This window comes from Squalius cephalus (assembly GCF_949319135.1).
Source record: "Squalius cephalus genome assembly, chromosome: 12".
Taxonomy (NCBI): Eukaryota; Metazoa; Chordata; class Actinopteri; order Cypriniformes; family Leuciscidae; genus Squalius; species Squalius cephalus.
In genome coordinates, this window is record NC_137133.1 from 26632301 (window position 1) to 26649394 (window position 17094).

Genomic DNA, 17094 nt, shown 5'->3' on the forward strand with positions numbered 1-17094 from the left:
TGAAGAAAAACACACACTAGTAACACAGGCAGTAAAATATAGGAAAAACTACCAATATGATACTTAGATTGAATATCTTGTGGTGGTATCCGTCTACACAAATCTGACCTGGCACAATGCTGGAGTAGGAGACACTGGACACTCTCTGAAAGAGGAAGCCATCACTGTCATAGCCAGTGACTCGCAGAAAAAAGGCCTCTTTGGGCGGAACAAATTCTGTGATGTTCCAAATGCCATAAGGGCGTCGCTCAGGGAAGTAGCGAATGGGCAGCGTCTTCATTACATCACCAGTGATGCTCAAGAGTTCCAGACGGTCAGCACGAGCAGGAGGGGAAAGACCAGTGGTGTTTAGCAGGATGAAAGTAGGGATTCCTTTGAGTGTGTGTGAAAGAGTACAGAGGTTAGAAAGGTTAACCAAAACATGTTTTAAATGCTCAAGTACACAGCCACTATATTGACCTCATAAATTTGACAGCGTGTGTGGTCCAAACAGATTTTGTTTTTAAGAAATCAATACTCTATATACAGCAAGGAGGACGATCAAAAGTGACAGTAAAGACTTTTATAATGCTACAAAAATGTCTATTTCTAATAAAAAAAAATAAAAAAAATAAAGAATCCTGACAAAAATGTCATAATAGTTTCCAAAAGAATTATAAGAACAACTGTTTTCAACATTGATAATAATAAGAAATATTTCTTGAGCACAAAATCAGCATGTTAGAATGATTTCTGAAGAATTATGTGACACTGAAGACTTGAGGAATGACTGTTGACATTTTTTAATTTAAAACATTAAAATAGAAAACTCATTTAAACTGTAATAATATTTCACAATATCACTTATTTACTGTATTTGTGATCAAATAAATACAGCCTTGGTGAGCCAAAAGAGTTCTTTCACAAACATAAAAAAAATCTCATAAAAAACTATTGAATGGTCAAACACTTTTAACTAACCTTTAAATAACCTTTAAATAACTCACCTTGGACTGGCCTGCTGGATGTCATTTTGAAGTCCAACGTTTGTTTTCGGGAAAAGCCTGCTCGGAAATCGATGGTGCTGAGGCCTGATATACGGACTGAGTGTCTGCCCTCACTGGACGTCTGAGGTCAAATTGACAACACCACAAAGAAATAAACAAATAGAAAAAGTTATTTGTATTTGTTAAGATAACAGCATTCAATTGTAATGATATAATTTGTTTTTCATATAGAAGAAGCACAACAGAACAAATTTATGTTGACAGTCGGCTCAAGATCCAGAGATACAGCACGCTTAAAAATTACTCTCTTTCTTTCTTCACTTTTGGCAGATGGAGCAGTCCGAGTCATTTAAACATGATCCCTGCTGTTCCGTGCTGCCCTTTATGACTGTTTGGTGCTAAGGGTCTGGCGTACGCTTGATGTTGTCTGCAGCTCACTGCTCCAGGGCGAGCCATGGCAACCCATCCTCTGCTTGCATTCTTTTGAAATTACAACCATCCTAAAGAATTACCATGGGCCATGAAGCACTGCATGACATGACGCCAAGAATGATGAGGAGAAGATCCTGAAAGATTCCTCGGAGAGATGTGGAGGAGAGAGAAGGAAAGACATGGGATATGGGAATAAAGGGGCATTCAAGAGATTCAAGGGAAGGCCTTCGCAGAGCAATTTACAGAAGATTAAGATTAAATTATATCCATCCATCCTGTTTTTAAAGCCTGCCTTGAATTAGTCCTGCCAAGTGATATTCAGGCCAAACATTTACTAATCCACCTAAAACAACTCCGAGGCAGAACACCCCGTCAGACGCCATCAAAACATGGAAACACTCAGAGATGGTGGTCACAATCTGCATGCTTTCTGACAAACATTGACATTATTTAAACACATTAATTAAAGTTGTTCTGGGGAAAATAAATACAAGAAGGGATTTTTCCATTTCAGCTCATGTTCTTGTGAGAGATATGCTGTCTGATCATTTATGTTTATAAATACACTGAAGGTCAGGAGAGTATTAAAAGTGATCACGTTAATGATACAAAAGCTTTAATAAAGACAGAAAGATGGAGAATATATGGAAAAGAGAAGCATGAGGGGATTTTTGGCCATTGTTTTTTATTTTATTATATCGACATGCAACAGAACAATTTAAATAGCCAAAGTATAAATAAACGTCATACTCAGGTGACAAGTGGTAACAAACATAACCTCCTCTGAACATAGCAATGCCTTTTCCGGGAATTATGTAAGGGACTACAATTCTCTTTAACTTTCAGTAAACCCATTAAAGTTACCGTCCATATAAAAAATACTTTTTGCATTACATACAGGATTGCAAATTGTTTTTGTGTATTTTTTTTAATCAAATGAACGCAGCAGCTTTAAAAATAATCTTACTGACCTCAAACTTCTGAATGGTAATGGAATGTGTAAACTACATACATTTTCACACTCCATTTTATCTGAGCATAGCTGAACCAAGCCTGTTTGTCACAGGAGATGTTCTAAGATCATGGTCTAAGATATGATCTCTCACAGATCATGGTCTAAGAGAGCCAATTTCAGCACACAAACTATTTACACGACTTGTGAAGGGAGGGAGGAGAAGAGGTCGTGCAGAAGAAGAAAATAAACTAACAGATATAGGGTGGACTCTGCACGGATCATGCCAGACGAAGATCTCAGCCCTCTCTTCAGCGCTAAAGTAAATTGAGGATGACATGGTCTCTCTTTACATTTCTCTGCACATAAATCATCAAGCTCTCTTAAATTTAAAGAACAGCCATCCTGCAGATCAAGTAGGCTTTGAGATGTTCCCTTATGTGTACACGAGCCACAGGGCACAAATCAATCAGGCAAAAATGTTGTCGTTTCATTTAACTGGCCCTTTGGGACTTTGTGTACCCTGAAGCAACCCACTACCCAGTGGGCTAATCAAAGGCCCATACAACAGATTCCACAACATGTGTAGAGCAACAACATAAATGACTTCACCACACAACCTTGGCCTTCAGTACCTATCTATCAATCTGCAATCTGTTCTTATTCTGAGGAGATAAAACAGACTAAAGCAATAATTTTACCTTTCTGGAAAGCCACCAGTTACAGTTAAATCATCTACAATGACACAAAAGACCTGTCAAACGTGTATGTGCATCTTAGTCTGCGATAAACCAGTTCATCACCTTTATGGTCCACATTCCTGGCGCTGGGTCTTTCAGGTTGAGGACTTTGGCAGAGTTTGGGATGTGAAGGAGCTCAGACAGACCTTCCTTCATCCCGATAAGTTTTCCTAGGAGCACAAGAGGTTCATGCTTCACTTCTTCATCACTCTACACTATGTGTTGGTTCTGGGAAGGCTCTAAACAGACAGAGGACAACGATGTTCTCCTTACCCTGAGAATTTCGGATTTCGATGTTCGGTGCAGGGCCGCTTAAGGCAACAGTCACTTCCTTCAGGCTAGGGTCAAAGGGGATCCGCCAGGTGTTAGCAAGCCCGTTTTGGTGATCAGTCGAGAGCAAGTGAACCTTAGAGGACTGCACTGCCTCCTCTACCCATTTCAACACCTGCAGTGAAAAGATTTTTAAAAAATTAGTAAGTTTGTATGGTTTGATAACGTTTATAGATGGCTTATAACTTCTATGTTTCTATGATTATTGGGCAGGGTTCTGGATCTATGGAAAAAGGACAGAAACAAGGACCACTTAACAGGAGGTCTGTAGATCAGATAATTTTTATATGCATATAATATAGATTTTTTAATCATTATAAATATATATATACAGATTTGGATCAAATTGACGTCAATGTTAACTATCCATTTAAGCACAGAGACATTGAACAAATCTACAGCAAAGGGCTAGGATTTTAGAGATTTTAAAATGACAGTACATTTTGAGAAGAAGTGCTTTAGGAACTATAACTCCAAATAAAGTATTTTATGTCTTCTCAAATATTTCAGTTTGTGTTTGATTCTAATGTCAAAATTCTGGAGGATCACCATCATCTTGACCGCATAAGAGGATTGATAGGAATTTTTTGGAACATCAAAAAAATAAATCCTTGGTTTTCAGAGAACTATAAAACAGTATCCTGGACTTATGTTCATGTTACCATCCTCAAATTAAGTAAAGCCTTCATCCATGAGCATACTGCGTCACTGGACCTCAAGCACCTCTATTATCTTTTCTAATCTTTCTAATCATTTGTTCAATCTGTCATCTTAAGGTTATCGTCAAATACTGTAGTCTAGTGAATAAAAATCTGGCCTGGAAACCAAACCAGAATATTAAGAGATTTTATTATTACTCTTTGGAAATATACAATAGCAGCAGTGTGCTATTCCCTGAAACACAAAGACACAGCAAACTGACATTCTTTGGGTAAATCAAACAAGCCCAAGCAGTCTTACCTCATTGACTTGTTTCTTGTCGAGATGGAATACCTGTCCTGAGCTGGTCGAGGCGATCTCCTCATACACCTTATAGCCGATATGCGATCGGTCATCACAGTCACCGGTCAACACAAACACCACCTGCCCACATACATACACACTGATCATTTAGCAGATGCTTTTATCCAAAGTGACTTACAAATGATAAATATGTAATATGCTAATATGTAACGACCAAAACAGGCAAGATCTTTCAATAAAATCGAGAGAATGATTTGACCTGTGACTGTTTCTGCTGAATGAGCTGAAGAACATCATGGGTCAACTTGTAGTCTTTTGATCGGGCATCCGTAAACACATAAATGTAGGACCCTGGTAGGGAGATTTCAAGGGCAATCTTGATGGCTCCAATGCTCATCTCTGGACAATCTCCACCTCCCTGAAACGATCCATAATTATTTGTCATTATATCAACAATAATTATGTGGGGGGAAAAAACACAAAGAGCTATCTATTATTTTATTTATTTTCTCTATTACTAGGAGACATAAAGCTTGAGTTTTTAGGGAGGACAAGTCACTAAGTACTAATAATTGCTGAATAAAGGTAACAATTTCCAAACTTATGTATATATATATGGGATTTTCTGGCACATTAATTAGAACTTACAATTAATCCATTGTATTTTTAGTTAGCTACTCCAATTATCTGTCCATTTTCTTAACATTGCTGTAAATGGCAAATGCTGTCATTTGGAGACAGAGGGTTTCCTCAAATGTTTCTTCCTCATTTATGTAGACATTCTAATTTTTCCTTGCCACTCTTTACATGTATGCATTCTGGCATCCATCTAAAGCAACTTAAACTAAATTCAAGGTATATATTTGGTCAGGTCTTACATTCCTAGTGGATCGAACCCAAGACATTGATGTTGCTAGAACCATGCTCATCTGTTTGAGCTACAGTATTTCCTCTTACACTTGGCTTGCTCATTGTAACCCTATTTTTCTTTGCCTTTTATCTTCTTTATTTATCTTCTCTTCTCTGTCAAACTGATTTGGAACAATGTGTATTGTAAAAAGTGCTGCACAAATAAATCAAAATTAATGTAAGCACACAGTCAATGTGTTCTGTCGATGGAACATTCAGATTCCTCAAAGGCAGATATTCATCTTAATTGCAACAAGTTGGAAAAGGGCAACGAGCAGGTCAGACAGCAAGTAGATTTGGCCTAATCATGAAAGTAGAAATGTACGGCATGCTATAAAGCTTGTCATGGGAGTCATGCCTGCAACTGATGTTGACCTTGGAATGAAACGTGGAGCACGATCTTGGACCTAAATGGATGACTTCCAAGAGTTGTTAGAAAAGTTTCTTCCTTTAAACCGACATGGATAAAAGTAAAATGTTTGTGTACATCTATGTATCTGATATCGGTACGTCTGTCTTTTCTCACATGGAGGGTTAAGATTCTTGTCTCCATGCGTTCCAGGGGGCACATGTCTAAATGAAACATCTGGAAGCGAGTGATCTTTGCTTCTCTGTTCTTTACACACACACACACACACACATACACGCACGCACACAGCAGATAGCAAACCCAAACATAGAACAATGAAAAGATTGTAGGAAAGGTTATGAAGGTTGTTCTCAAGCACTGGAAAAGACATGACAGTGATTTAAGTAATTAATCCCTTTTACAAACTCCACACAAACTCCACCGAATCCTGCTCTGCTTGAACTTCTGCCTCAGAGAGTGAAAAAAATGATTTGTTCCAATACAGAACTGCACTTAATCAGTGAGTCTGCATTTCCACTGCTTTGCCCCAAACAGCTGAGACACATGCTGAGAGCGAGAAAAATACAAAGAAGATACTTCAGACTCATTCTGAGCAGACATTGCTTCCTTAATGGGTAGTCCATGTCAAACTATTAATTAACATGGCAATTCACCTCTGCAATCACATCAATCACAAAAACTAGGTCTGTCAATAATATAATAACGAGATTTAAGATTTTCAACCACTATATAGAAATCTGAATGAACATCATGAATTAGAAAATTAAATATTGAATGTTAAATACGTTCAAAAATATTGGGTTAAAGATCTTTAATTAATATCTGTTAACTTTGAAATCCCTAAAAATGCATTTGGTAAAATCTTTTCTTTTTCTCTCAAAATTTCTTTGGACCCCGGATAACAATCCGGATCACTTGGAGAGTACATTGCTGACAAATCCCAAAAGTGCTCATTCAAATCATTGTACCTGCCAGATATACTGTCATACAAGCCAAAAATGCCATGCCATGGGTGCAATACTTCAGTTTTGAACAGCAGAGTCACTATTCTCTATTGATTACAGTACAACATGTTTGCAGTCTTTATTTGCCAGTTAAGGCTCATTTTTGGACTGAATATGGATTCAAATAGAGCTGTGATCAAACATGTCAACAAACCCAAAGTAAAGAGCATGAACTCACCTGGACGTAAAGCTCCCGCAGCTCATCCTGGAACTTCTTTGGATCTGTTGTTATTGTAATGGGTCCAATCTCTGCAGAAACACAATGATTACTGTTAGAGGCAAAAATAAGCTGCTGGATCATAGTCAAATGACCTCATAGATCGAAGGATAAAAATGGGTTCTGTTTTGTCCACACAGATGCTAAATATTTGTGCTGGCAGCCAGTGGCGGATGTCTAGGATCAAGGGTCACAGTTGAACCGGGGTGACAGGGAGCTTCCTGTTCAGTGCCAGAAGGTTTTCTGAGACCTAGAAAGGTCACAAAGATGCAGTGACAGAGAAATCTCATATATAGTGGCCAAAAGTGAGAACACTATTTTTTTCTATTTAAACCTTATACTACATTGAGTTTGTGTCACTTGTGCCCATATTACAAGCTTAAATGCCAGACCAGATAAACTGTTATGTGAGTACATTTTAATAGTTTAATAATTGGACAAGGCAATTTCACAAGTTACATTTTAATTTATTTAATTGTGCAGTCCAAGTATAGAATTAATTGGCGTAGCATGCTGTGGTAGGTAACCCCGCTGGGTCTAACTGGCAGTGGCTCTGTTCTGAAAGACCAGCCTGTTCTCATTATGTTCCCATCAGCTGTTCTCCTTCATAATAGGAAAGACCTTATAACTCAGGTATGCTCTTCTGTCAGCGGCGAGAGAGTCTGGCGTGAGGTCATTGTGCTGCGGTTGCCTGTGTCAGTGTGCAAGGCCAATGACTTTGTGTGCTGTTTCTAAAGCCATGTTGTCTCTGCTTTCCAGCTTTCTTTCTTTGTTCTTGTTTGATGAGCTGTAAAACTGTTAAACATGTTTTTTCCCAAGGAAGCATAAAAGATAACTATAGTGGTGCCAAGACGACAGCCTGTACTGAACTTAACAAATCACACACAACATGTATGATTATTTTGTTAAACGCAGGGAAAATTTCAAACAAATAGTCTATAAAAGGGAAGCTTTTCCCAAACCACTCAGCAAATACATCCCCTTTAAATCAAATCAAAAGCATTTTATGTTGAAGAAGTCAGAAAGTGCATTAGAGTCCAAAAAATACAAATTTCTTGGCACAAAAATTATAGGGGCTGTGCAAGAGAGACTCTAATATGTTTTTCATGCATTCAGTATCTCTGAAGTGTATTTTGATATTACCATCTTCAGCAAATAAAAATGTATAACTGTTTTTGTATGGTTTGCTTTTAGTTTATGGTGAACAAAGAAAAACACTATATAAACAAATGCTTGGAGAACTCTAAAATCTCCCTCGAGAGAGATCATTTCAGAGCGACCATATTTTGGCAGTGTGAGAAACCCTTGAAGTGTAGAAAAAGAACATTTAGGCGATCAAAGCCATGTTTAAGAGTAACAGGATAGTAATTTTGACTGCTGTGCATGCTGAACTGCCTTTCAAGTGAATGCTTTCATGAATGGAAAAGTTTACACAGTCCTGGGACGTTTCTCTCGATTACAGAGTTTTATCTTAGCAGCCTGGGCACTGGTCTTCTTTTACCTTTCCTCTGACTTAAGAGCGGCATCACAGTTAAAGGGAACTGGGGCAAAAAGTACGTGGAAACACAAAAAAAGAAGCAGATATATGGTAACATGCTATGAGGGCTCTTAAATGCCAGTTGCATTTCCTTTGAAAAGGAAAAAAATGAATGACAATTAATTTTGGAAGACATTTAGGAGAAAGATGGTCGAAAAGTGATGCATTTAAGATCATGGAGCATAAAAGAGAGAAAAAACCTTATAGAACCTGGGAACGGAAATGAACCATATTAAAAAAGAAAGAGGAAGTGATATATTTAAGCTATTTGATGTTTGGTCAGTTTAGATCATTAAAAAGAAACAGCCAAAGCATTTTCTCATGAGACATGTTTGCAGTTAGCATTTAACATTCAAGTGGTCATAGTATGAGCACATTTACCTTGATCTTTTGAGGAAAAAATTTCACAAAAACATTGTAAGCTCCAGAAGTTTCAGAACTGCCTTATCTGCAACTTTCTAACCTCAGACAGATTACATTTGAACAGATTAACACAAGAAAGAAAGATTAGGTGGCAAAGTCTCACAAAGAGAGATTATTAAACTAAACAGACCTAGAAATGCTGTCCCTATGCTCTCTGCCTTCCATTATTATTATTAAAATATCATTTTCAAAAATAAAAGGTTTACTTCACTAAAGGCCTAATTATTTCAGCTTGTCCGTCTAAATGAGAAATTAAGGAAAACGCTTAAAAAGAGATGGATGGAGCCTGGGAAACCACTGTGGAAGTTGAGTTACTAAGCCTCCACCACATCTATCCTGCCAAAGACCAGAGAGTTTATATAGATGTGGAAGCAATCATATTAACAGCCTTGAACATTTGTTTTCATCTCCTTTATTCCAGCAATCAAGAGAATCTGAATCAAACTCATTATGTACTATGAAATTGAATGATTAAGAGCATCAGATGCTGTTTATGCTCCAGGGATAAACATGTTGCATTTATTACGGGGCACTGACCACAATGACAATACTATGATGCCAGTGTAGATAGCCTAGTTGAAATTACTGTTTCACTGCTGTGGCACTTTTATGAGATCATCCTCTCTTTTTTTAAATGGTCACATAAAAGTCTTTCTGTAGCAATTTCCTTTACATCTCATTTTGTTGGTAGATCCTAAGATGGGACATTTGATTACCATATTTAGGGGTATTATTTTTGTTTTGGATCATATCATTAGAACCCTAATTCCCTAAAACCCTTCAATTATTATTTCCCCTGAATCCTTGAGTCCAGCCCTACAAGATGAAAATCACCTATTTCATTTCTGCCTATAACATTTTCCCACCATTTTAGATTTTCTTAAAAATCTATTTTTTCAAACTCCTCCTAGGCCGTTAGTCTGATCTTCGCCAAAATAGGCACACTGCAGCTAGGGACAGTGCTGGCAAAAATGTATCAAAAGAACTTTGATTAATTAATTAATCGGTGAGGCTATTTTTCTGAGTTGACCTAAAGCTGCTGAACGCAATATCCAAGCTTAACAAAACTTGGCACACAAAGAAAACAGGACATTCTGAGGAGGACACACACAAAGTTTTGTAAAATTCCGCCAATAGGGGGCCTCCAGCAGCCAATCAAATTTCAGCGGCTAACAGCAAATCTGAACGGCCTACTGTTATGAAAATTAATATATTTGTACATTGTGTGAAAACACAGGATAAGGAGGACTCTTTTAAGCCTAATGTTTTTCTATCGGTTTCCATCCCTCTGAATGGAAATAAATGCATAGATCTAATTAATTTGTATAACTGTATAATTTGTATACTGCTGTACATTTAAAATGAAAATACCATTGTATGTCTTTGTCATATAATAAAAATTGTAATAATAAAGTGCCTTGAGATAAATGTTTCAGATAAATAAAGTTTTGAGCCGCAAATCTTCACATTTATTTAAAATTGTCCTGTACTCCTGTCCAAGTTTTTCATTTAAATTTAAATGCTGAATATGAGTTTACACATACACCACATCTATTTTGATCAAACCCATTCAATTGGATCGCTAAATCATTCACATGGGCCATTGGTGCTTGGACCCCGATGATTGTTGCTTGCGGCTATATTTATAAATTGTAATTACATAGGTCAGCAATCAAGTCCAAAAATAACATAATGAATACACCAAATTACTAACAGAATTGACATCATGCATTGTTAAACATGCGGAGGAAATAACAGTAATAAAATGTTTAAAAACATCCCCTAACAGCAAATATTCAGAATTTTGCCAGGAAACTACCAAAACAGTAAGCCTTTGTAAGAAAGGAAGAAAAAAAAGATGCCTGATGAAAAGGAACAGTTCAATATGCGCTGGGATTGCCTCCACATCACCACAACCAGTGTTCAGGACAAAATCACAAAACTCCAAACCCTAGAGTGATTCATACATGCTGAAACACCTATGGAGTATGGAGACAAAAAAAAAATGCAATTTAGCTGACACTGAAGCCTTCACATAAGATATTTACAAATTGTGTGTTAATGATATAGAACAGAAGCAAGCTATTGCTGACAACTTCAGAATGCAAGGACTACACTTGATTCAGGGGTCTAAAAACCAATCTGTTTCTAATTTAGGCCAGTAGCATGATTGGTTTGGACTTGGGTTGGGCGTATGTCATTGGCTAAGGAAGGCTTAGGGTTTCCAGAATGCGCTCTCTGGAGGAGTGTCCAAAACTTGATTGACACCTTAGAATGGCTGTTGATGCGACAGCACCCCATAAAACTGTCGAAACAGGTCAAGATGCTTCCTTCAGTATGTGACTGCAGCTGCCGCCAGCACAACAAAAAACAAATAAATAATCAGAACTTAAGGGTGTGCAAAACATAAATGGTTTATACTGAATAATAAGGATATAATTAAAGTCTATTGTAAGACAAAAGCTTATTATTCCCCCCAAAGTACGTAATCAGCCATTATACAACTATATACAAGATGAGGAGGGAATATATAGAGGGACAAGATTTCTGAAGTAAAAAAATATGCAAAAAACTTGCATTGAAGGAGACATGTGTAAGAGACTTTTCACAGAGACTTGGAGGTGGGCTCTTTTGTCGATTTGGTTCACTAAACAACCACCTAGCAGCCACCCAAAACACCCTGCCAACCACAAAGAACAACTTACAATACCCTATGTCGTGGCAACATGTTATACATGGGCAAGCACCACAAAATGTGTTCAGAAAATACACAAATCTACTTTAATTATATTGTTTTCCGAATGAGGAACTGCAAAAGCAGATGAAGACAGTTATTACATACTACAGTATTTTAAAAAAGTCATTTTCAATTGATATACTACCTTTCAAACGCTTGAGATGAATACGATTTTTTAGGAAATTAATACTTTTATTTAACAAGGATTAAGTTGATCAAAAGTGACAGTAAACACATTTATAATGTTACAAAAGATTTCTATTTGAAATAAAATGCTTTTCTTTTGAACCTTCTATTCAAAGAATCCTGAAAAAAAAAATGTATCACCATTTCCACAAAATATTAAGCATAATATTGGTTTCTTAAACACCAAATCAGCATATTAGAATGATTTCTGAAGGATGATTTCTCTGTCTTTCTACCTCAATAACAAACTATGCTTACGGGATATGTCTTTAAAATACACAAGTAAACCTCACACAAGTGGGAAAGGTACATTGAGCAAAATGTTCTTCCCAACATGCACTGCTGCTGGATACTCAGAAGGTTTATTGACAGTGAGCGTAAGAGCTAAGCCCTTAGGACATGTCTGACTGTCTAAAAGTCTCTTGTTTGAATTTTTACTCAAGATTTGACTCAACGGCCCATATTTAGAAGAGTTAAAATAAGTTAAAACAGTTAAAATAAGAGTAAACTTTACACACAGTTTATGCCATATGCTAAAAAAATGAGTCTGAACCTTGTTCAAAGTTTCTTGGTCCTTTTCTTGAGCAATGCTTCACTATAAATCAGCTCATCTCAGCAACATATGAATGGTATCTACATAACATGTGGCTTCTATTACTCTCAACATACAATAATTCAAAAAGCAGAAATATTGGCTGCAATGTAAGACTGCTGGCCCTAACATATAGAGTGGCAGTTGATGTACATTTGTTTTTAAGCCTTGCCAAGTCACTGGTTGCATAACTTTCTCATGACATAAATGGACTTAACTGAATTGTAAGATGCAAACGCTGTTGGTTTACAATTGTGACCAAAGTAATGATAGCCTATATATCTGGATAACATAGCTGCACAAAGTTTTGTTAAAAATGTGAGATCTTTGAAAAACTAGGCTGTCCCAAGTGTATTGTGCATCATCAGCTTGAAAAGGATGAATGTGACAAACAAATGACTCGCATTTTGCATTATATATCATCGGTTTTACAGCAAAAGTTGATCCAGTTTTGGTACAGTATGAGCTTGTTAATTGGCAATGGCAAGTGTAATGGAATCCAACTGTAAATTGGTGCAAACCATTTGTCAATATTCATATGAGCCCAAAAGGGCCAACAAAAAAACAAAAAAGATTATTGTTGAACCACTTCATGTGATGTAAAGTGCATAAACTCACAACAAATGTTGCTCTGATGTAAAGTACATTTGTTTCATTGTGTCAGATATCTTATAGACAAAGACCTGGCACCATTGGCCGAATCATCGACCACACACATGCTCCGCTCACTAAAAACCACAAACCCAGAGAGGACTCAGTCTAACCATCCATTTCCTCACACTTCTCTCAGCCTCACACCACAAAACTTTCAGCAGGTTGGCCTCTAAAGAAAAGCCTAAACTGAAGGTCAGAAGGTCTCCATCACATGCTTTGTAAAACCAAAAGTCAGACCAGAGATCATAACACAGACACAGCAGATGCTGACATGCCAGCTGGGAGCTGAGTGGCGTTTTTTCAGCCGCTCAGGAAATGTTTCGGCAGTGAGACGGCGACTCCCCTGGGAGAAAAAAATGGGAAGACAGAGAGGGATGAAGAAAGACAGGAATAGACAGACCCAGAAAGGAATGCAAATCAGGGGTCGAGAGCAGGGGAGAGATGAAAAAAGACATGAAAGCTAATCAAATCCGTGAAAAGGACAGAAAATCATTAAGAAGAAATCTCTTGCTACTTCCAATCTTTCTAAATGTTTTTCTAGGAATACTAGACATTTTAATGACGTAAAAACAAATATTTAATGTTTTTTTTTAAACATTTTAAAACAAGAAGGTCTCACTTCTTGACAGCACTTCAGCTGTTGTCTTTTTGTAAACTACCCATGTCATGTCAGATGCAGTGTAAAGCTGGATCTCATTCGGATGAGACAAGTTTTCCCCTGAGGAGGATGTCAGGTAAATGAGCCTTTAACATACATGCTTAATTGGAACATGTCAGTGTTTTTCCTCACACAGCCTCCATAAAATTTACTAAACAAATTACGTACTGATTTTCAACTAATTTAAAGCTCCTCTGAGAAATCTAACTCCGGTCGGATTTAGGAAGGTCTGTGATTGTGTGTATAATTTTTTCACTTCTCATTTATTTTGACCTTTGTCAAACTGTAACTAAAGCTAAATGTCTTGTTCCATCTCATTATGGATTTGGACATTCCCCCCGAATTTCTGGGTTAAAAAAACAAAAACGGTCCCACTTTATATTAAGTGGCGTCAGAGATGGGGACTCGAGTTTGAGACTCGGACTCGAGTGCGACTTAAGTCGCACACACAGTGACTTCAGACTCGACTTGAGACTCGTCCTCGAAAGACTTCAGACTCGACTCGGACTCGACCTCCGGGACTCGTGAACAATGTTTATTTTTAGGAAACGTCTGATGAGCTCGCTGTTATTCCCCTCCCTCCGTTACCTATAACCTGCCTACGTAACACGTGAAGTAGGCTACTATGTATCTGCTGCGCGCGGCCACACATGAGAGGACAACAAACATGTCGACTGCACCGGCCGCTGGCTGCTGTGCCATTCATCGTAAGCTTTGGGTTTAAAAACTTCAACAGAGCTGCCAACTGTCACGCATTCACCGTGAGACTAATAAAACGCGATTGACACTTTTCACACGCGCTCACGCCACACATCCATTTTCTCACGCACAGAAAAAATCGCGAAGCAAAGAGGACACGGAGACCGACAGACTAGACAGAGTAGGTTAGCCTACTTACTCAGGTTGTTACTTGCTTCATTACTCAGCTCTCAAATTCTGTCAATTCTATTACGAAATTCAAACAATAAATACCGTTTTGGCGCTTGTAAATGTGACGTGACAGATCCCTAACGGCACGTGAACCGACCCTTTCTACTAGCTAATAGTAAATAAACACGAACACTGAACGATGTACAAATTACCGAAATGTATATTCCATCCTCATACATGATATCGATCAATCAGTGTTTTTCATCCGCGGAAAGGGGTCAATAAAACAGCTGGAGAACAAATGTCACATAACATTTACCTCAGAAAAGCCATTTAATTACCATAATATGGGCTATCACGTTAGTTGGCTAGAAAAAAAAAGAGCTATAGAGAGTATTTTGCTAAATATGTGTACTATATTACGTATTTATTATATTTTTACTAAAGTTATTATAATAAAAAAATGCATTATATTTAATTTGAGTTATTTTTAACCAAGTAATACTACCAGTTGATAGGGCTCTTTGTAGCTATGTTTACATCATTAGGTGAGATTTTTTTTTCTTGAGAAAAATTAACACCTATATTGTGTACCTAATATTTATCCAAATATTAAATCAAATCACAAGAATTTAATTTAATTGAAATCGTGAAATTTGTGTCAAGGAATAATAACAAAACGTAGCTTACCAGAAATTGTACCATGTTAACATTGTAACAGTTTTTGTCATGTTGCAATAGCCTGTTTACACTGATTATATACCAAAATCAAAGCTGATACTGTATGCTAATAAATAAAGGAGTCATAATAACATATTACATGCTTTGAATTCCTTATAGCTATGCAGTGTTCTAAGCAGCCTGGATGGGTTGCTGTACGTGATGCAACACTTATTATAACGACAAGAGACTTGAGACTTGACTTGGACTCTAGCTCAAAGACTTGAGACTTGACTTGGACTCTAGCTCAGAGACTTGAGACTTGACTTGGACTCTAGCTCAGAGACTTGAGACTTGACTTGGACTCTAGCTCAGAGACTTGTGAGCATCTCTGAGTGGCGTTAAGTACTATGTACTTACATTGAAATTAATTATTTGATACAATGTACTTATTGTGTAACTACATGTTTTTACATTGTACTTACATTTTAAAATTTCCTGCATGTAATTACAGCTGTAATTAATTTATGTAATTACATTTGTAATTACACAGTTGACCCTTCCCTTACAACTTAAACCTACCCAATCCACCACACCTGTCCCTAACCTTACCCGTATCACACCTCAATAGCAGCAAAAGTGTTTTACAATACAACATGAACACAAAAAGTACATTGTACTTATTTTTCAATGTACAAAGTACTTAACGCCACTTAATATAAAGTGGGACCACAAAAACAAAGATATTTGGTGACATTTACTGCTGGCTTCACATCCAATGAAAACAGTCAATTAAAACAATAACCTAATCACAGGCTGCTCAGAATGACCACTGTTGTTGCACCATCAGGTATAATCCTTATCTTATCCTTCCTTAATTAGGGGCCAAGCACCGAAGGTGCGTAGGCACCTATTGTATCTGTTCCCGTTCCTATTATTAGGGGCCAAGCACCGAAGGTGCGTAGGCACCTATTGTATCTGTTCCCGTTCTTATTATTATTATTCTTCCTTCTTCCAACTGGGAGTCTATGGCAGCCCATAGAACCGAATGCGGGAAAGTTGTTTTGGTTTGACATTCTGATAGAGGACAGTCCCAACATTAAATACACCAATTTTGGTGTGTCTAAGTCATTCCCTCTAGCGCCACCACCTGTCCAAAGTTTCACTTTTATTTTGCTAATAACTTTTGAACCGTAAGGCCAATCAACAAAATTATTTTTCTCTCTGATTCCTGAGCTCATGCCAATTCGATTGCACCCTATGACATCATTTCTGTCATAACAATATGGCCGCCATTTTGAATTTATCTAAAAAGCTACTTTTTCGAACTCGTCCTAGACGGTTTGTCCGATTTGCACGAAAATTGAACCAGATCATCTACAGACCATGCTGACAAAAAGTTATGGAATTCAAGTTGATTCGCTTAACAGTTTTCGATAAACCCACGAATACATTTTACGTAGCGCTTGCGAAAACAGATGTAAGGCCGTATCTCCGCAACGCTTTATCGGATTCAGACCAAACTTGGTACATGTCATCACAAGCATGACCTGAGGCTACATGCTGTGTTTCGGCGCAGCGCCACCTACTGGTCCAGAGATATGAAAAATGGCTATTTTTGCTTATAACTTCTGAACAGTTTGTCCAAAAATCATAAAATTGGTCTCGTTAGATTCAGGGTAACATGCCGAGTCGACTGATATCCAATATTACCATATCGGCCATTTTGACTGTCGGCCATTTTGAATTTTGTGCTAAAATGCTGTATTTTAAGAACGCATGAACAGATTGTTACGAAACGTGGTATGGGTCATCAGCACAATGCCCTGAATGAGCCTGAGAAGTTTCGAAACAGCGCCACCTAGTGGTGAATT

General features: G+C 37.5%; 1 protein-coding gene across 2 annotated transcripts in view; it reads right to left on the reverse strand.

Annotated features, from left to right (window-relative positions):
* Positions 1-17094, reverse strand: part of hmcn1 (hemicentin 1) — a 135862-nt gene that overhangs the window by 101307 nt on the left and 17461 nt on the right. For both annotated transcript variants that reach the window (XM_079887365.1, XM_079887364.1), the window contains exons 2-8: positions 6865-6935; positions 4663-4821; positions 4401-4523; positions 3384-3555; positions 3174-3280; positions 987-1107; positions 109-372 (exon numbers count right to left, since the gene is read on the reverse strand). In XM_079887365.1, coding sequence (XP_079743491.1) covers positions 109-372; positions 987-1107; positions 3174-3280; positions 3384-3555; positions 4401-4523; positions 4663-4821; positions 6865-6935 — 1017 coding nt within the window. The remainder of the gene's footprint in view (positions 1-108; positions 373-986; positions 1108-3173; positions 3281-3383; positions 3556-4400; positions 4524-4662; positions 4822-6864; positions 6936-17094) is intronic.